Source organism: Impatiens glandulifera, chromosome 1 (genome assembly GCF_907164915.1).
Source record: "Impatiens glandulifera chromosome 1, dImpGla2.1, whole genome shotgun sequence".
In the NCBI taxonomy this organism is placed as follows: Eukaryota; Viridiplantae; Streptophyta; class Magnoliopsida; order Ericales; family Balsaminaceae; genus Impatiens; species Impatiens glandulifera.
Genome location: NC_061862.1, coordinates 18,344,540 through 18,367,399, shown reverse-complemented (window position 1 = coordinate 18,367,399; position 22,860 = coordinate 18,344,540). Strand labels below are relative to the sequence as shown.

At 27.9% G+C, this 22,860-nt stretch overlaps 1 protein-coding gene and 1 non-coding gene across 2 annotated transcripts; one reads left to right on the top strand and one right to left on the bottom strand.

Moving 5' to 3' along the window:
• The first annotated feature begins 641 nt into the window (after window positions 1-641).
• On the top strand, window positions 642-2,151 carry LOC124919660 (GDSL esterase/lipase At5g37690). Its single transcript, XM_047459968.1, has 6 exons — window positions 642-888; window positions 980-1,107; window positions 1,183-1,309; window positions 1,394-1,506; window positions 1,597-1,846; window positions 1,940-2,151. Exons 1-6 carry the CDS (start codon window positions 642-644, stop codon window positions 2,149-2,151), a joined length of 1,077 nt encoding a protein of 358 aa, XP_047315924.1.
• Window positions 2,152-6,949: 4,798 nt separating this feature from the next.
• On the bottom strand, window positions 6,950-7,021 carry TRNAH-GUG. Its single transcript has one exon. It is a non-coding gene; the product is annotated as a tRNA-His (tRNA).
• Window positions 7,022-22,860: the final 15,839 nt, after the last annotated feature.

Sequence of the window (22,860 nt, the reverse complement as noted above, 5' to 3'; positions counted from 1 at the left end):
ATTAAAATAAAGGATAGGTCCTTATTTCACCGTTTACAACATGTTATAAATTTTATTCAATATAAAATTACAGTTGATTTTGAAATTTTAAAAATTTTGAACATATATTATATATATTATGTTATCCACCTTGGGGTCTTAGTTGGCTCCATAATTTGAATTATTTTATTCTTTTTGCTACAATAACTTCCATTATTAAATCATTCCTCTTTCCACCTTTCTTCCATCCACTTATTAATTTCTTCTTTTTTGTGCTAACTACTAAAGTTGTCCATTTTAACCAGAATATTTTATATTAGAAAACAAAATCAAAATAATTTACAAGTTTGACAAATTATATTTAAATTGTAAATATAAAATAATAATAATTGAATCAATTAAAAAATCTAAATAATTTATTTTTAACTTTTTCAAATAACCCAACATCATCAATCAAGATCTTAATTTCAAGATTTGTGGTTGCTAGATTAGAGTTGGCCAACGATTGTTAAGATTACAAACAACAACTGATGATCAACCCCTCAAATAAAGGACCATAATAATAAATTCTTCTAATTTGGTGCGGAAATTAACACCTAAGTTGTTGGCATTTCCTTTATAAGTTCTTCATCAATATCTCATCTCTTTTAATTATCATTCCAATGGAGGCTGCAACATTTCTTGGCATTGTAGTAGCTGCAATTTCCGTATTAATGGCGATTGTTGACGCCAACAACAACGATAGTCATTTGGTCACGTTCGTGTTTGGTGACTCATTGGCGGAAGTTGGAAACAACAATTATTTACAGTCATTGGCAAAGGCCAATCATCCATTTTATGGTATCGATTTCCCTGGCGGCAAAGCCACCGGAAGGTTCACCAATGGAAGGACTATTGGCGATATTATATGTAAGCACAAAATTTTGATTTAAAAATAACACCAAGAATGTCAAATCTTGTATTAACATATAGTTGTGGTTGTGGAATTTATGTTTATTAGCTGAAAAACTAGGTGTGACATCACCTCCACCATATTTATCATTGGTTCAAAATGATGATGCAATTCTTAAAGGGGTCAATTATGCATCTGGTGGTGCTGGAATCCTCAATGACACTGGTCTCTATTTTGTAAGTATTATTTAAAATTTTCTACTTTATAATAAAAAATATTAGTAATTAAAAGTATCTATCTTCATGAATTAGATCGAGAGGTTGTCTTTCAACGATCAAATAAGTTATTTCGAGAAGACAATGGACGCGATCAAGCTCAAGATTGGTGCTCAGCCTGCCGAAAGGCTTTGTAATGAAGCACTTTTCTTCGTTGGAATTGGTATACATATACTAGTTGATCCACAACAATGGTTAATCCTATTGGTCCTAGTACTCAACGCTCGTTTGGTGTTTTTTTTTATAGGTAGCAACGACTACGTTAACAACTTCTTGCAACCCTTTTTAGTCGATGGGCAGCAGTATACCCACGACGAGTTTTTAGGACTATTGGTGTCAACATTTGAGCAACAAATAGTGGTTTAATTTGTCACCACCACCCCTTATACTAGTTATTTATTTAAATTAAATTATTTGTAATGTGTATTTTTGATTGTTTGTTAAATTTAGAGACTATACCAAGTAGGTGCAAGGAAAATGGTGATACATGGACTTGGTCCATTAGGATGCATTCCTTCACAAATTGTTAAGTCAAAAAGAGGGCAATGTCTAAACCAAGTCAACATATGGGTGCAGCAGTTCAATTCCCGTGTTGGATCGCTAGTTAAGACGTTGAGCCGACACCTTAATTCATCTGAAATTGTGTTTGCGGACACTTACAATGACGTTCTTGATCTTATAGTAGATCCAATTAAGTTTGGTAAGATTTACCAAACCAAGATTTTGATAATGCAATCAATCATAGTCTAGTGTCATATGTTTTCTTTCTACTTATTGGAAAATTTTAAAACAGGATTTAAGGTTTCAAACTCGTCGTGCTGCAATGTGGATACGAGCATTGGAGGGTTGTGTTTGGCGAGCTCGAAGGTGTGTGTTGATAGGAGGAACTATGTATTCTGGGATGCCTTCCATCCATGTGATGCAGCAAATGTAATTCTTGCAGAGAAACTTTTCTCTAGAATATTCCCTAATTCTTCTTCATCAGCTACTTCACCTTCACCTTAGTACTTTTAAAATTTCTAGAATGTTTAATTCAAAGTTATAAGAAAATCAACAACAATTTCATCATCATTTAGATTACTATGGTGTGTCATTGTAATACAAGTTACAATTATATATACAAATTACTTTAGTATGAATTTTAAACATAATATACATAAAATTGTTAAAATGGATTTTGAAAAATAATGAAAATAATCAAGAAATACACTAATTTATCGTGGTTTACCAAAAAAAAATGACTTTTACATTTACAATGTAGAGAAATTATTATTAGGTTGATTAAAAAATAAAAATACAAACATAATAGTTTAGAGTTATGACACAAGTTTATATAACACTCATCTTTATCTTAAGAGAAACATAATTAGGTTACCATAACGAAAGCTCAAAAAATCTCAATCTTAACTTTCATTCTTTGAATTCCCAAGATGCATTAGTCAATGCTGAAATATTTGTTAGTATTATTGTCTTCAAAATTACAAAAAATATATATAAATACGATGTTACAACCAAAGACGGACCCAGGATTTAGGGTTTAAGTGAGCTTTGAAAAATATTTGGGGTGAGCTTAAAAAACTAATAGAGAATTCTGAATAAAACGAGCGGATAAAGATAAATTGTATCATTTTTTTTAATAATTAGATAAACAAACAGTGAATTATATTGTTTCTTTTAAGAAATTGGCGGGTATTGTTAAATTTGAACCTTAAATATATATATATATATATATATATATATATATATATATATATATATATATATATTCTGGGTGGCTGAAGTCCCTACATAGATCTGTCCCTAGTTACAACAAAAATAACTACAATATACATAAAATGAAATCACCATAATACAATGTGCTTAACACATTTCCCTTAAAATAGTTTTACCGTCTCTTATTGTGCTGAAGCTTATCGCAGATAACTGTCTCCCCGAGTACAACGAATCTAATAGTGATCCAACACTAAAATCACTACGCAATAAACTAGACAAAGTATATGAATTGATCACCAAGTTTCAATAGAAATACGACGAGTCAAGAACTTGAAAAACACTCGGTTAAATACAAAACTCGAAGAACACTTGATTGAATGAAGAACTCGAAGAAACAAAGAAAATACTTTTAAGGTTCTAGAAAGATAATTAGATGAATGAGATAAGAGATATCTAAAGAGTTTCAACATAAGGGGATATATAGCTGGAAATTAAGTCAACACAATAAATTCATTTATCAATCAAACGACTGATAATTCATCCAACGACTGTCATTCCTAGACTCTTGACATTCAATCTTATCCATTGACATTCGATTTGATTTTACCCATTGACATTAAATTTCACCAAAAATTCACATTTGAATTTGATATTAATTTATATTTATTTAGATTAAATTATATTTAATTTATTTATCCAAATTCTCATTTCCATTTAATTAATGAAATTAATTTAAAATTTCAACAATATTTTATCTCCTCTCTCTCCCATCCAGATTTTCCATAAGGAAACTTAGAAACTTACGACATTAAGAAAATCCAAACAATGTTGAGACTTGTTATGATAAATCAGATTGGTGAACATATGAGAAGGACTGTAAACAATTTCTACTTTCCTCACCTTTTATTCTATTCCCACTCTTGAAGAAATGATCTCCCATGTTAATATGTTTGTCTGTTCATAATAAACATAATTTTTGATTAGACAAATAATACTGAGATTGTCACATAAGACATTTATCTGATCATAATGCAGATCCAAATCACTAGTTTTTTCAATTATATTTCTTTTTTTAGAGTTGATTTCCAACCTGAGAGCAAGGCAAGGAACGAGTCACTATATCTTTTTTTTCCTTTATGAAAAGAGGGGATGATAGGTGGTGTGGTATATACCTCCAAGAGTGATTATGTAACTCGTCATATATTTCCTCTTATCAATATCTTCACCATGTTAAAATAAAGAGAAAGATTGTATTGAATTGTTATATTTTAGTTACATGAGTTATGTCTATTATATAAATATTACATTGAACTTATAAAGAAATAATATAATATAATAACTATATTATCACAATTTATAATATTGTGATAATATATATTATATATATATATATATATATTATCTTATATTCTAACATACCTCCTCAAACTCAAAATGGAAAAGACTTGAATAACTTGAGGTTGAAAATGAGATATTGAAATGTTGATGATGTATTATTTAAGTTTTAGAAACTTGTGAGATCTATCCAGTTACATGATGATAGCGTGTTAACTGATAAACCAACAAAGATGCAGAATCCTATGGGCATTGAATGTTGTGGTAAAACAACAATCGAATGAACTCCAAAGTTACTCGTAAGTCTCGAGATTCATCCAGCGACGGGATGACAATGTGTTACATAAAAGAAAATCAACGAAGAAGGTAGAATCTCATTGGCATAAAATGTTGGAGGTTGAAACAACACATAAAAAGAAACTCATCTTAACGAAATAATGACAATGTGTTGACTAAATAACTAGTAAAGAAACATATACGATTGTAATAAACCAATAAAAATATGAGCATTGATTACTGGATTAAAACAACAACTGAAATCAAAACTTAGAGAATATAATTGCTGAAGAAAAAAAAATAAGAACATCAACATAATTATTTGAAAGAAAAAATATTAAATAATTAATAGAACTTTATTAGAGCCCTCCATCAATTACTAAAGTAACCATTGATGGAGGCAATGGAAAACTAAATTTTGTAGCTCTAGAACAAAACTTTGACTCTGATACCATGTTAAAACATAAAGAAATTGTATTAAATGATATAAATTTTAGTTACATAGGTTATGTCTATTATATAGACATTAAATTTAACTTATAAAAAAACTTATATTATAATATAATATAATAATGATATTAACAAAATTTATAATATTGTGATAACATTTTACATATATATTATCACATCTTCTAGCATAGTGACAATAAAAGGTGGATACTAATCCTAAGTTCTTGGGTTGGAGCCCGTCAGGCGACAATATAAAAACATGACATGAAAAAAAGTTATGTACCAATAAGATCTCTACACGAATTCACAGTTTTCTGAATCTAATCTCCGACATCGTCATGATAATGACATTGTGAACAATCTTTAACGACCTACTTTCGTTGTTCAAAATTTTCCGATTTCACTAGATAATCCACCAGAAAATTATAGGGATAGAGACCCATCTTCTAAGTCTCACATTAGTTGCCCCAATCCATGCATCAAAATATACACTAACAGTTTCCGACATAACTCATTGTATTCCGTCGGGCGGCAAACTCTGCGTCTAGTTAAATGGTTAAGTATGTTTGTGAGCTACATACTTATTCTGTTGTCCATTTTTTTTTATATTCTAACACACCATAATCAAAATTTGAATAACCAGTAACGAGGCAATTTGTATTACCTTCATTTATTAGACTAATATCAATCGTTCCTCACAAATACATGAATCTTCTTCCCTAGGTGAACCTAAACTTGATCACAACACTCACTGTCTATGCTAGATCTAATCTTGTGCAAACCATAACATACATCAAATTCTCTTTTATGCTCATAAAAACTCGAGACATATACTTCTTCTCCTCATTTGTTTGAGGAGCAAAAGAAGTAGTAAAATAAATATTAACACCACATGATGTATAGATAGATGTAACTAATGATTCTAAAGGTAACATTTATGTATTAAGAAAATTTTATTCTGACTTTTATCCTTAAGAATTTTCATTTCTAGAATTTTTCGAAGTGCTCCTAGATCTTTCATATCATCTCTCATTGCTGAAATTCATTTTATAACTTTAGAACGTGATACAATTTCTTTGTAATCATTCTTGATCTTCTACTATACTTTAATTAATTAGTTTCTAACGGTTGAGAAATTATTGGTTCAACATGATTTTTTTTTTCTTTTTGTAGAGATTTCTCTAACTCCACATATTTATCAATACTCCTACAAATCTCATGTTTTTCTCTTTTTATAAGGAAACCTCTAACTCCACATATATATATCAACTCCTACAAACCTCATAGTAGACTAGAATAATCGTTGAGATGGTCATTCTAAAGTATCAATTGTGTGGCTGCTGTGATTTGAGCCTAGGTCTCCACGGCCACAACGTGGAATTCTTACCACTAAACTACAACCACATTTATGTATACAGAAAACTTTATTCTGACTTCTACCCCTAAGAATTTTTGGAAGTACACATAAATCTTTCGTATCATCTCTCATTGCTGCAAACCATTTTTTAACTTCAGAACATTATACAAATTTTTGTAATCATTCTCGATCATCTCTACACTTTAATTAATTAGCTTCTAACTGTTGAGAATTTAATGGTTTAACATGATATTTTCCTCTTTTTGTAGAGATTTCTCTGACTCAACATATTTATCAATACTCTTACAAACCTCATATTTTTTTCTCTTTTTATAAAGAAACTTCTAACTCCACATATATATCAACTCCTACAAACCTCATAGTAGACTTGAATAACCGTTGAGATGGTCATTCTAAAGTATCAATTGTGTGGCTATTGGGATTCAAGCCCAAATCTCCACAGCCACAACGTGAAATTCTTACCACTAAACTACAACCACATTTATGTATTAAGAAAAAATTATTCTGACTTCTACTCCTAAGAATTTTCATTTATAGAATTTTTTTATATCAATTTATAGATACTCTTGTCTTAAATGCCTTATGTTTATCAATACTCCTACAAACCTCATAGTATACTAGAATTCTTAAAGAAAAAAAAAAAAACACATATGTGGCTGCTGGGATTCGAGCCCAGGTCTCCACGGCCACAACGTGGAATTCTTACCACTAAACTACAGCCACATTTTTGTTCATAAATTAAGGTTAAATAATTTATCTAACATGAAATCGTTGTTAGATAAATAACCATTGTTTCAAAATTATTTTGTTGGTGAGCGATTTTTTCAATATTCTTTACGTAACAAAATCGTTCACCAACAAATTGTTTATGAAACATATATTTTTTGTGCAAATTTAAGAAGGTATACATATAAGGAGCATGTAAATTAATTAAGTAATATTATTTAAAATTAAGGAAGATTATTGTTAAAGATAATGATGATGCCTTAATTCTGTTAGTACCTTTATCTAGATCATGTGATAATTTTGTGCAGACTTTTAATGTTGAGAGATAAAATAAGAATGTTTCTTCTATCCATAACAAGATTAAGTATTAACTAACTTCAAACATGCTGCGCCATATTTAAAGGGTCTCTTCTGTGTTGTCGTCTACTGACTGAGCAAATCAAATCAAAGTTATCTAAAATAATTAAAGTAAAATATTAAAAGAATTTGAAGAAATAAAGAAAATAAGATATTAACCTAGTTTGTTAGAATCTTAAAAAGAAGTTAATTAACTATTAAAGTAGATTCTCGATGATTAATGAATGTTCAATTCGTTTAATAAATAAATTTCTTCGGTCCCAACTTGTTCAATGAGGTTAACGAATAACCTCGCTTAATGCATTAACGAATAAATACAAATGAAGTCTTTATCAGTCCTATGTATATAAATGAATAATTACTCTATTTTAAATAATATATTTTTATTTATATAATATATCATGAATACATTTCATCTAATGACTATTTTTCAAACATATTAATAAATCATAATTTTCAAAGTTAATTGTTTAAAATGGTAAAAAATATGAATATTATTACAGTTTGCATAAAAGTTATAACTATATTAAGTTCTAAGTACATTTGAACTTAATATATATACAAAATGATATAATTACAAAAAAAAAGTCTAAAAATATAATTCAAATGAATTATTATTCATTTATCGATAAACAAATAATCTCGCTAAAAGTTTTTTTTTTGGTCCCAAAGTATTCATTTATGGAAGTAAGTATGTTTCAATTAAGAGAAAAATGACTGATAAAGTTTCTAGCATCTAATTTGTATTTTGTACAACTATAAATTCAAAAAATAAATGTATAGAGAAGTTCTTTTTGAGTTTATTCATAATTTCATAGTTTATTCTGGCCTCTCTCTAAACTGCCTCTTATTTTTTTCGATCATCTACAATCAAGATCATATTTTTTATTTGTTCATGGTATCAGAGCTATCTAGAGAAAAATCAAGATTCAACCGATCATAGGACTCAAAAATTGGATTCAGATGTCTTAAATTCTCAAAAGTCCAAACCCTAACACTAATGTGCTCCTAAACCCTTCATTTCATCTTTCATTGCTACAAACTTATTATGTAACTTCAGAACGTGATACAATTTCTTTGTAGGTGGATGGTTAAGACGTATACATTTTCTCATCAACAAATTATAGTACATAACTAACTATATCCTCATAACTGTATCTCTAAAGTAGTATAACTTCAATTATTCTCGATCTTCATCTACACTCAAATTAATTAGCTTCTAACAGTTGAGAATTTAACGGTTCAAAGTGATGTTTTTCTTCTTTTATAGAGGTTTTTCTAACCTCACATATTTATCAACACTCCTACAAACCTCATTTTTTTCCTCTTTTTGTAGAAAAATCTCTAACTCCACATAACACTCTACAAACCTCACGTTGAAGAGCTGAAATAACCGTTGAGATGATTATATTCTAAAAAAAACACATTCAACGATTATGTTGTGTATATTTTTTACCTTTTCATATCAATTTTTATATACTCTTATCTTAAATGTCTTAGGGAAAGAGAGCAAGTGTCTGGCGGCTAAGATTCGAGTCCAGGTCTCCACGGCCAGAAAGTGACATTTCTTACCAGTTACCACTAAACTACAATCACATTTGTAGACGTATACACTTCCACCTCAACAAATTATAGTACGTAACTAACTATATTCTCATAACTGTATCTCTAAGGTGGTATAACTTCAATGATTCTCGATCTTCAACTACACTCTAATTAATTAGCTTCTAACAGTTGATAATTTAATAATTCAACGTAATGTTTTTCCTCTTTTTGTAGAGATTTCTCTAACTTCACATATTTATCAACACTCCTACAGACCTTATGTTTTTCTTCTTTTTTTTTAAAAAAACCTCTAACTCCACATAACACTCCTACAAACTTCACAATAAATAGCTGAAATAATCGTTGAGAGGTTATTCTAAAAAAAAAAGAAAACACACTCAACAATTATGTTCTGTATTTTTTTTACTTTTTATAAAGGTTTCTTTAACTTCAAATATTTATCAACACTCCTACGGACCTCATATTTTTTCTCTTTGGTAGAAAAACCTCCAACTTCACATAACACTCCTAGAAACCTCACAGTGAAACACTGAAATAACCGTTGAGATGGTTATTTAAGAAAAAAACACTCAACAATTACGTTGTGTGTATTTTTTTTTACTTTTTTATATCAATTTATATATAAACTTGTCTTAAATGCCTTAGGGAAAAAATAAAGCAAGTGTATGACTGCTAGGATTCGAGCCCAGTCTCCACAGCACACAACGTGGAATTTATTTGTTACCACTACATTGCAGCCACCTTTATAGACTTATACACTTATTTCTAGAGAAATCATAGTACGTAACTAACTATATCCTCGTAACGGTATCTCTAAGGTGGTATAACTTAATTTATTATCGATCTTCAGCTACACTCTAATTAATTAGCTTCTAACGATTGAGAGTTTAACAGTTCAATGTGATGTTTTTCCTCTTTTTATAGAGGTTTCTCTAATTTCACATATTTATCAGCACTCCTACAGATCCTTATATTTTTCCTTTTTTTTGTAGAAAACATCTAACTCCACATAATACTCCTACAAACCTCACAGTGAAGAGCTAAAATAACCGCTAAGATTATCATTCTAAAAAAAGAAGAAAACACACACTCAACAATTATGTTGTGATTTTTTTTGTCTCACATGCACAACGTGGAATTTTTTCTTACCACTACACTACAACCACATTTGTAGACATATACACTTCCTCCTCAAGAAGTTATAGTACGTAACTAACTATATCCTCGTAATAGTATCTCTAAGGTGGTATAACTTCAATTCTTGATCTTCAATTACACTCTAATTAATTAGATTCTAACGATTGAGGATTTAACAGTTCAACTTGATGTTTTTCCTCTTTTTGTAGAGGTTTCTCTAACTTTACATATTTATCAACATTCCTACAGACCTCATGCTTTTCCTCTTTTTATTTTAGAAAACCTCTAACTCCACATAACACTCTTACAAACCTCACAATGAAGAGCTAAAATAACCGTTGAGATGGTCATTCTAAAAAAAACACACACTCAATAATTATGTTGTGTGTTTTTTACTTTTTATAATAGTTTATATATACTCTTGTCTTAAATGCCTTAGGGAAAAAAGAAAAAAAGTATTTGGCTGCTGGGATTCAAGAGCAGGTCTCCACGACCACAACGTAGAATTCTTACCACTAAACTACAGCCACATTTGTAGTCATATACACTTCCTCCTCACAAATTATAGTTCGTAACTAACTATATCTTCATAACTGTATCTCTAAGGTGATATAACTTCAATCATTCGAGATCTTTAGCTACACTCTAATTAATTAGCTTTTAACGGTTGAGAATTTAACGGTTCAACGTCATATTTTTTCCTCTTTTTGTAGAGGTTTCACTAACTTCACATATTTATCAACACTCCTATAAACCTCGTGTTTTTCCTGTTTTTGTAGAAACATCTAACTTTACATAAAACTCCTACAAACCTCACAATGGAGAGCTGAAATGACCGTTGAGATGGTTATTCTAAAAAAGAAGAAAACATACACTCAACAATTATGTTGTGTATTTGTTTACTTTTTTATATCAACTTATATCTACTTTCGAGTTGATTCATATGGACATATGGGGCCATGTAAAGAAAAATCTTTTATTGATTGCCCTTATATGCTTACAATTGTAAATGACTATAGTAGGTTTATTTGGACATACATGCTCAAAACTAAAAATCTTGTTTGCCAAATAACTTTTTATTTCTATGCTTTGGTCAAAACACAATTTGAACGACTCATTAAAACTATAAGAACTGACAATAGAAGTGAGTTCTTAAGTTTTGAATGTTATAAATTTTTCAAAAGAAATAGAATATTGTATAAAAAAAAAATTTGTCCTTACACCCCACAACAAAATGGGGTGGTAGAGCAAAAATACCAACACCTTCTTCAAATTGCCCGTTCTATTCTATTTCGAGCAAGTTTACCTTCATGTTTTTGGTCATTTTCAATCTTAATGTCAACACATATGGTTAATAGGACTCCTACACAAACTTTAAATTGGAAAACCCCATTTTTTAAAACTCCAACAATTAAGAGTTTTTGGATGTTTGTGCTATGCCAAAAACAACACTCCTCACAAAACTAAATTTGAACCAAGAGGAAAAAGTATATTTTCATTGGATTTTGTGAAGGACAAAAAGGATATATAATTTTTGACACTGCAACTTAAAATATTTTTGTCACAAGAGATATCATTTTTTATGAAAATATCTTTCCATATCAAAAGAAAAAAAATTACAGAAAAGATAAAACGATTCTATAAATATAGATCATTTTGATGAATCTGATGAAGAATCAGAAAATTCTTTTATACAACCAAGTGAAACAAATGTTTTACAAAATCAATAAAGAAAAAGTAATAGAGAAAAGAAGACCCCTGATTGGCATGATAATTATGTTGTTAATTCAAATACAAACCTTAAAAGTGAAACTTCTTAATTATACTCCAAATACTTTTCATATACAACTAAATGTATTAATAATGAACACTTAGATTTTTTAGGAACTATTTCCATAGTTAATGAACCACAATCTTACAAAGAAGCTGAAAAAATTAAACATTGACAGATTGCAATGAATGAGGAACTAACTGCTTTTAAAAAACAATAATACCTAGAATCTAGTTACACTTTCAAATGGGAAGAAACCAATTGGATGAAGATGGATTTACAATACGAATATAAACCCAAATGGAGCAATGACAAAGTGAAAAGCGAGACTAGTAGCAAAGGGATACAACCACGGAGATGGGATTGACTTCCACGATAGCTTCTCTCCAATTGCAAAAACAGTCACGGTAAGAATTTTACTAGTTTTCATAGGCTCTAACAGTTGGTTTTTACAGCAGTTTGACGTTAACAATGCTTTTCTCCACGGTGACCTAGATGAAGATGTGTACATGTATCTTCTAGAAGGGTTAATTGGAGCAAAAGAAAATCAGGTATGTCATCTTAATAAAACAAAGAGTTTTAAATAAAAAATGATTGAATTTGACTTTGTTCAGTCAATAAATGATAACTTAACTGTTTATTTATTTTTAAAACTAAAAAACCATTTATTGCCTTATGTAGATGATATAATCTTTGTTGGAAATTGTTTACAAACTATTTGATCATGTTAAACAATATCAAGATACAAAATTCACAATCAAAGATTCAGGTAACGCTAACGCTAAGTATTTCCTTGGTCTATAATTACAATGCACTTGTGCTGGTTTATTTGTAAATCAGCACAAGTATATACTAGTTGACATCTGGTGTAAATCAGTTAAAATTCTCATAAAAAGGGATAAAATTAAAAATATTAAATTTAAAATTAGAGAAGGAAGAGATTTTGAGATGTTACAGTTTTGAAACTCTGGAATGGGGATGGAGTTTGATAAATTTTATTGTTAGTTTATAAGTTTTGATTGATATTTATATTGATTTTATATTTATAATATTGATTTTATTTTTAAATTAATTTTATTTTTAATTATTTATTTAATTAAAAATATATTTTTATTTATTTAATAATTTATACTATTATCTCAATAATTTATTAGTATTTAAGAATGAGAGAGCACAATATTTTATCTTATATATTTTAATAAATATATTTATAAAGATAGTTAATTTGTATTGTTTTTAAATATATATATATATATAAATTAAAATATTTACATGTAAAAATTAACTTATTATATTTAAGTGAGTTATTAAAAAAACCAAATGTTTATAAAATTAAAAATATAATTCTTATTACTTATTTATTTTTCTGGAAATAAAATTAAAAATTACAATAATGCTGCCAGTTAAACATTATATATATATATATATATATATATATATATATATATATATATATATATTTATTAATTATATTTATAAATATATTCCTCAAAATATTTATATTTCTACTTTATATATTCATATAATTTTTATTAATTATATTCTTCAACCTATTTTATACTTAATATATGAAAATAATTAATTAAACTATTATTATTTAATATATTAAGTATTTATTAATTACATATTACAGTATTTTTTCAAAATAAAATATATTATAAATATAACTTTACATAATTAAAAAATAAAATTCTTAATTTAAAATTTAGTATAAAAAAAAACAACACAAAAAAGAAAACATGTACAACATAACACAAGCTTGGTTAATCAGAGTGCAAAAATCTCACAAAATTTCAATGCTACTACTACTCTATAATTACTTATTTAAATTTGTATTTATTTATTTAATAATTTATAGAGAGAGTACAATATCTTATCTTATATATTTTTAATAAACATATTCATAAAGAGAGTTAATTTTTATTATTTTCTAAATACAAATATATATATATATATATATATATATATATATATATATATAAATTAAAACATTTGCATGATTTACATGTAAAAATTAACTTATTATATTTAAGTGAGTTATTAAAAAAACTAAATATGTTTATAAAATTAGAAATCTAATTCTTATTACTTGTTTATTTTTGTATTAATAAAATTAAAAATTACAATAATGTGTGCTAGTTAAACATATCTATATCTATATATACATTTATTAATTGTATTTATGAATATATTACACAAAAATTTATATTTCTACTTTATATATTCATATATTTTTTAAAACATTTGCATGATTTACATGTAAAAATTAACTTATTATATTTAAGTGAGTTATTAAAAAAACTAAATTATTTATAAAATTAGAAATTTCATTTTATTACTTGTTTATTTTTGAGTTAATAAAATTAAAAATTAAAAATGGCACAATAATACGTGCCAGTTAAACATTATCTATGTATATATTTATTAATTATATTTATAAATATATTACTCAAAATGTTTATATTTCTATTTTATATATTCATATATTTTTTATTAATTATATTCTTCAGTTATACTTAATATATATATATATATATATATATATATATATATATATATATATATATATATATTATAATTATTAATCTTTATAAAAAATTCAAAATAAAATTATATCTAAAAATATTTAGTTAAACTATTATTATTTACAATATTAAGTATTTATTAATTACATATTATAGTAATTTTTCAAAATAAAATATATTATAGATATAATTTTATATAATTTAAAAATAAAATTCTTAATTTAAAATTTAGTAAAAAAAAAAACACACAAAAAAAACATGTAAAACATAATAAAAGCTTGGTCAATCAAGAGTAGGGGTGGCCAAAATATCCGATCCGAAAGATCCGATCCGTTGATCCGGCCGATCCGATCCGAAAAAATCCGTATCCGATGGATCGGATTCGGATATCGATCCGATCCGATATTTTTACCGGATTTCCGGATCGGATACGGATCGGGCAAAAAAGATTTCGGATATCCGAATCCGATCCGGTCATTTTTAAAATTTATTAAATAAATAAACTCAAACAAAAATATAATTAAATAAATACAAACCCAACCAAAAATCTCTCTCTTCCTATATTTTCCTTCATGTTTCTTTTTACAAACCCAAATAAAAATATTATTCTACAATTACAAACCAAACAAAAATCTATCTCTTCCTTTCTTTTCTTTACAAACCCAAACAAAAATACAAAATCTCCCTCTTTTTTATGTTTTCTCTCATTTTCCTTTACAAACCCAAACAAAAATATGTCTCCTTCATTTGTTTTCTTTCCATTTCCCTTTAGATATGTTCTCAAATCGTTATTATTCATAATTGAAATCCTTAATAGAACAATTTCAATTTTCTAGCATATAAAAAAAAAATTAAAATATGAAAAAAAATCGGATCAGCGGGTATCCGGCTAGCCGATCCGATCCGATCCGGTATTTTCGGATCGGATAGTGGTCGGATACCGGATCGGATACGGATCGCAATTTTTGAAAAAAATAAAAGCGGATATCCGATCCGAAATACCGGATCGTATCCGATCCGTAGGTTTGGCCACCCGTATGAGAGTGCAAAAATTCCACACAATTTCAATGTTCCTCCAAATCTAAAATTACTTATTTAAATTTGTATTTGTATTTATTTAATAATTTATACTATTATCAAAATAATTTATTAGTATTTAAGAATGAGCACAATATATTATCGTATATATTTTTATTAAAAATATTTATAAAGATAGTTAATTTGTATTGTTTTCTAAATACAAATATATATATATAAAAGATTTGCATGATTTACTTGTAAAAATTAACTTAATATATTTAAGTGAGTTATTAAAAAACTTAAATGTGTTTATAAAATTAGAAATATAATTATTATTATTAAGTTTATTCTTGTGTTAATAAAATTAAAAAATTACAATAATACGTGCCATTAAACATTATATATATATATATATAGGGGCGGAGCCAGGATAAAAAATTACCTGGGGCTGACTCCAACTTGCATCTTAGATTTAACTTTCTATATTCCGTTTTTTTTTCAATAAAATTTCCACGATTATTCAAAGATGAAAACTCGTCATGCCCTCTTAATGCACACGTTTGCAAAGTGAGCCACCGAATGTTTTCAATAGTTGTTGTAAGCCGTAATCTGTTATTTTGTTTTTCATCTGAATACTATGCATTCAGTACTTTGTCAATATGATAAGGATATTCATTAGATTATCAAGATATTCAACTGCCATATTATGTGGTGAAATATTACATCATATATGCATAACAAAAGAGCATATATCTCCATCATTAACTCGCTTTCAATATTTGAATTCATTTATTGTAAATGTAGGTTTTTGGGGTTGTTTATGTTTAAACAAGAAACATGGAAAACAAAAAGAAACATCTTTCAAAGGAGAGTATTCTAACCAAGTAAATTTCTTAAACCAATAACTTTGGAACCGTCGATTTTGATTTCCAAATTTGGTCGGCGGGTACTCATCCTTAATAGGTTGATATGACCCCATCTTATATAAGCTCGTCTAATTTCATCCATTTTATTAAAAGAATATTTCCATATCGGAATACGTAATGCTGGATCAAGTTTAAGAGAACTTACATCAACATCAATTCTAAGAGATTTGTTAGGTTTTTGAGTAGAGATATCAAATTCTTTATTTAAATACCGAATCAAACCAATGTAATTATTTTAACTTGTTTATTAATATTAATTTATATTTTCTTATAAATTTTTTAAATAGTTTAATTTATATTTATATATTAGAAAATATTGTTAGTATAAAATAAAATAATTTTTAGATAAAAAGAATATTTTAAAATTAAAGATGAGGCAGGGTTTGATCCCTTGACCTTAGGTTCAAAGTTTAGTCCTATAACCAACTGGGCTAAGAGTCATGTGTGGCTCCGCCCCTATATATATATATATATATATATATATATATATATATATATATATATATATATATATATATATATATATATATATATATATATATATATATATATATATATATATATATATATATATATATATATATATATATATATATATATATATATATATATATATTTATTAATTATATTTATAAATATATTACTCAAAGTGTTTATATTTCTTCTTTATATATTCATATATTTTTTTATTAATTATATTCTACAGTCTACTTTATACGTAATATAGTATATATATATATATTATAATTATTAATCTTTGTAAAAAGTTTAAAATAAAATTATATCTGAAAATATTTATTTAAACTATTATTTATTACTATATTAAGTATTTATTAATTACAGTAATTTTTCAAAATAAAATATATTATAAATATAATTTTGTATAATCAAAAAATAAAATTTTTAATTTAAAATTCATAAAAAAATAAACAACAAAAAAAAGAAAATAAGTACAATATAAGAAAAGCTTAGTTAAATTAGAGTGCAAAACTCCCACACTATTTCAATGCTATTACAACTCTATAATTATTTATTTAAATTTGTATTTATATTTATTTAATAATTTATACTATAATCAAAATAATTTGTTAATATTTAAGAATGAGAAAGCACAATATCTTATCTTATATATTTTTAATAAAAATATTTATAAAGATAGTTAATATTTATGAACAATGAAATGAGTTTTTAATATGAAACTTTTTACCAAATGTGAAATCTTTGAATGATAGGCCTGAAATAATCATGTAAAGTTAAACTTTATACATAGTAATTTACTATAACATGTGAAGCAATCTATGCAACCAGCGCTCTAAGTCTATTTATAATGTCAATTAAATGTGAAGCAATCTTCACTATCAAACGCTATACATGTTTTTCAACTTTCAATATTTGTGAAGCAATCTTTACTATCAAACTCTTAACTTTATATATACACTCGTGAAGCATTCTTCAATATGAAGCTTTACATTAATATTAATTTTTAATTATTTTATCCATTTAATTATATTAAAAATAATATCAACGTCACCTCATCACCTCACCTAACACTTATTTTCATCATTAATACTTTCATGCAGCCATTCTAACTTTGTACGATTTAATTTCTCTCTATATATAATTACAGTGAAGCAGAACTCGACATATCTTTGCCAGAATCATATTTCATGATTCATTGCAGCAATAATCCATTTTTTCCTTCATGAGAATTGAGGAGTGACAATGGTACGTTTTTCATAATTTATATCATCTTCTTGAGAAGTTCTGTTAATAACGTTTTTTTACTACTTGACTAGAAATGTTTTGATCTTGTTAATTTTCGGGAAGAAATCAACATCAACGATAATGATAATCATGATTTGAGGTATACAATGTGTTTGTTTCTTTATTACTATAAGCTATTTCTATTTATAGTGAAGTGAATCAGTCTTCACTTCTATTGCGTTGTAAATACTAGTGAAGTAACAACACAAGTCCTTCACTTCCTTCATTTCCTTCATTTTAAGCATCTTTATATTTTGTGTAAATTGATATTTATTTTGTCCATGTCCTATAATTGACCAACGAATTTGCGAGTTGTCGTCGTCAATTAAATTTTGATCAAAACAACAAACTGTTGGAGGACATTGCAGTCGACTTGATTCCACATTTAGGTAGGGAATTTGAGAGGGAAGAAGATGACCTATGAATTCTATTTAACATACGCTAAAATAATAGAATTTGGTATAAGGCACAGTTAAAAACATGATGAAAAAGATGGTTTATTACTAGATATAGTTTTTTTTAGTGTACAGGGTCAATGGGGAAAAGACAAATGGGATGTTTATGTGAAACGCAGCCGTTCAAAACGAGGTTCGGTTGTGAAGCGAAACTGAGGATAAAAAGGGCAGTAATTTTATTAAGTGAAGTGATAACTTTTATTAGTGAACATTGTCATCCTCTTGCAAGTTCAAAGAAAACTCACCTATATAGATGCCATAGGAATATTTCTACATCTGCAAGCTTATAAATTGATATGGCATCTGATGTGGGAATCGCTCTAAAGGCATCCCATGCTCTAATGGCCAAACAATTCGGTGGCAGGGATAATCTTGGTTTTCTTTCTGATAATTACAAAAATTACTTGCGATCGAAAAGAACCAAATACTGTAATTTTGGAGATACAAGGGGGTGTATTAGAGTATTTGCAGAAAAAGCAATCGGACGATCCATGTTTTTATAATGTTTTTCAACTTGATGTGAACGATTTAATAACGAATATTTTTTGGTGTGATTCCAATATGCGTTCTGATTTTTCATACTTCGGAGACGTTGTTAGTTTCGACGCGATCTACAAGAAGAATAAGGAAGGTCGTCCAATTGCGCTCTTTGTAGGTGTGAATCATCATAAACAATCTATTATTTTTGGTGCAGCTCTATTCTACGATGGAACTGTTATGACTTTTGAATGGTTGTTTGAGACTTTCACCACAGCTATGCGTGGGAAAAAATCGAAAACCATTCTTACAGATCAATATGCGGTCATGGATAAGGCCTTAGCATCTACATGGCCTAAAATAAATCATCGACTCTCTGTATTTGGCACATATTTCAAAATGCAACCATACATTTAAGCTCTGTGTTTTATAATTTCAGAGAATTTTCGAAGGATTTTTCTTCATGTATATATGATTTTGATAAAGAGGTAGAGATTCTTGAAGCCTATAATCAAATGTTGACAAACTATGGGCTAGAAAACAACGACTAGTTGAAGCGTATGTTTTGCATTAGGCAAAAGTAGGATTTAGTGTATGGACGATATATGTTTTGTGCTGATATGACTACAACACAGAGAAGTGAGAGCATGAATAGTGTGTTGAAAATGTATGTCTCCTACAAACACAAGTTCTTAGAATTTTTCAAACACTTCGAAAGACTAATTGACGACCGAAGATATGATGTGTTAAAGGATGATTTAAATCAATTACCAACAAACCAAGTTTGTCCTACCCAGTTATGATCTTAAAGGATGCATGCAATGTTTACACTCCAAATGTATTTAAGTGCTTTGAACAACAATGATTTATGTCGCATGATTGTGGTGTAGAAATGTTAGAGGATATTGACACACACAGAAAATATAAAGTAACCCCCCCAACAATAGGAGATACTCTAATACAATTATAGTTCATAAGGATGTTGATAATATCGAGTGTAGCCGCTGTAAATTTGAATTTGGAGGGATTTTGTGTGCTCATATTCTAATGATTTTCACGATGATTGACGTGTTAAAGATTCCTCCTGTGTTGATATTAAAGAGGTGGAAAATAACTGCAAAAGATGGATATTTTGGAACAGATGCACTGGTGGACAACAATAATGTTATCCAAGTGAGCTTCAAAATATAAGATACAGAGATTTTCATGGCTTGTCCATGCATTTATTTACAAAGGTAACAAAAAGAGATGACACATATAGGTATTTAAAAATAATTATGCTTGGCCAGTGTAAGTTTGTGGATAAAAAATTACAAGAGGATATAAATACGTAAACACCATCAGTTGTATCAGGTTCTGCTGAGGGTGCCCTGTTCGAGCAAAAGGAATGAAATCTAAGAAGAAAACAAAGTCTGGTAAGAGAAGGAAAGGTGGATTAGAAAAGAATTCAATAAAAAGAAAATCAACAAGAAAAACAAGCGACTCACCAATAAATTTGGTATGTCATTGCTCGCTTAACTACTTTAATAATAATTGTGTTATTACTCTTCATTTACTAACAACTCTTAAATTGTTATACCGTTCCAGCCATCAAATGCAATGCCAACAACAACTTCTCAATTCTCAACTCCACAACAATGTGACGAAAGTTTGAGCATGGACGCCGATACTCAATTCACCGTTCTTTTGTCATCTCAACTCTCAACTTTAAGTTTCATGTGAAAGCTAAAATATATTTGTATGTAAATTTGATTTAAAACCATTAACAAGGTAGAATATATGCATGGGGGTTGATGTAAAACAATGACCAAAGTAATGAAAACAAATTCATTTCTTCTTGTAAACCGGAAGTGAAACATTCATCTCTTCACTACGTTTTTCTATGTAAAACTATAAACACGGAAATGTAAAACCATAAACACAGATGTAAAACCATGAATACAGAAATGTAAAACAATATACACATTAATGTAAACTGTAAACTACATTTAAAAAAATAATAATTTCACAATTAGTATACATGTTCAAATAGATCTACTAATCCATTTCATTCAGTCCTCCATCACATTGATCCTTCGATTGTTTAGATCTTTCGATTGTTTAGATCTGACTCGATGATACCAAAAATATATAACATCCTCAAGATCTTTATTTGTTTGCGCACTATTATTTTAGCGCTGAAGCCACTTTTCCAATCCAAAATAAATTTTCATTATGAATTGGGGTATTTTCATGGAGAAAAGCGAAATTAATATTTTCGGGACATTTTGGGACATTTCCCCCAAAATTGCATTTTCTAGACGTCAAAATGTACATTTTCTAGAAAAAAACATTTGCACCATTAATCGGGTACTTTTCAGGTTCAACAGGGGCGATTTATTCAGGTTCAATGCTTCATCTAATGCGTTTTTCTCTTTATTAGATTCCTGAAGGATAAAACAGTTCGTTATCATAAAATAATGAACTGAACAATATTGTTAAAAAACTAAATCTAAAAAAACCATACCAGGCGCTGGGGTTTTAGTTCGGAGAAGATTTTCGTCGGAGGAGATTTTTGTCGAAGAAGTTTCAGAGAGAAATAAATGGCGTGTTTTGGGTTTTATTTTGTATTTATACCAATTTTTTTCTCTCTCCTACCCACGTAGGATTTATGGACTTGTTTTCGCTGCCTATTCGCTGAGTTTATCATTCCTCTCATATATATATATATATATATATATATATATATATATATATATATATATATATATATATATATATATATATATATATATATATATATATATATATATATATATATATATATATAAAATAGATCGTTTTCAAAGTAATCAAAAATTGAAAGGTAAAATATTTAAGAATTTATTATTGGGTTGGTGTTATCATATAGCTAAGAGATGATTTCTTAATCATTTTTAATAATTTTTTATATGGTACAATTTAAAAATTATAACCTCTCTTTGTAAATATATATATATATATATATATATATATATATATATATATATATATATTAATAAATTTATCACAAACAATCTATTATTTTTTGTGCAGTTCTATTATACGATGAAACTGTTATGACTTTTGAGTGGTTGTTTGAGACATTCACCACAGCTATGCGTGAGAAAAATTCGAAACCAATCTTACAGATTCAATACGCGACCATGACTAAGGTCTTAGCATCTACTTGGCCTGAAATAAATCATCGTCTCTGTATTTGGCACATATTTCAAAATGCAGTCATACATTTAAGCTCTCTGTATTTTATAATTTCAGAGAATTTTCAAAGGATTTTTCTTCATGTATATATGATTTTGATAACGAAGTAGAGTTTCTTGAAGCCTGTAATCAAATGTTGACAAACTATGGGCTAGAAAACAACGACTAGTTGAAGCGTATGTTTTGCATTAGGCAAAAGTGGGCTTTAGTGTATGGACGACATATGTTTTGTGCTGATAAGACTACAACACAAAGAAGTGAGAGCATGAACAATGTGTTGAAAAAGTATGTCTCCTACAAACACAAGTTCTTGGAATTTTTCAAACACTTTGAAAGACTAACGAACGAAGATATGATGTGTTAAATGATGATTTCAAATCAATTAACAGCAAACCAAGTTTGTCCTACACAGTTATGATCTTCAAGGATGCATGCAATGTTTACACTCCAGATGCATTTAAGTACTTTGAACAACAATGATTTATGTCGCATGATTGTGGTGTTGGAATGTTAGAGGATATTGACACACACATAAAATATAAAGTAACCCCCCCCCCCCCCACAATAGGAGATACTTTCATACAATTATAGTTCATAAGGATGCTGATAATATCGAGTA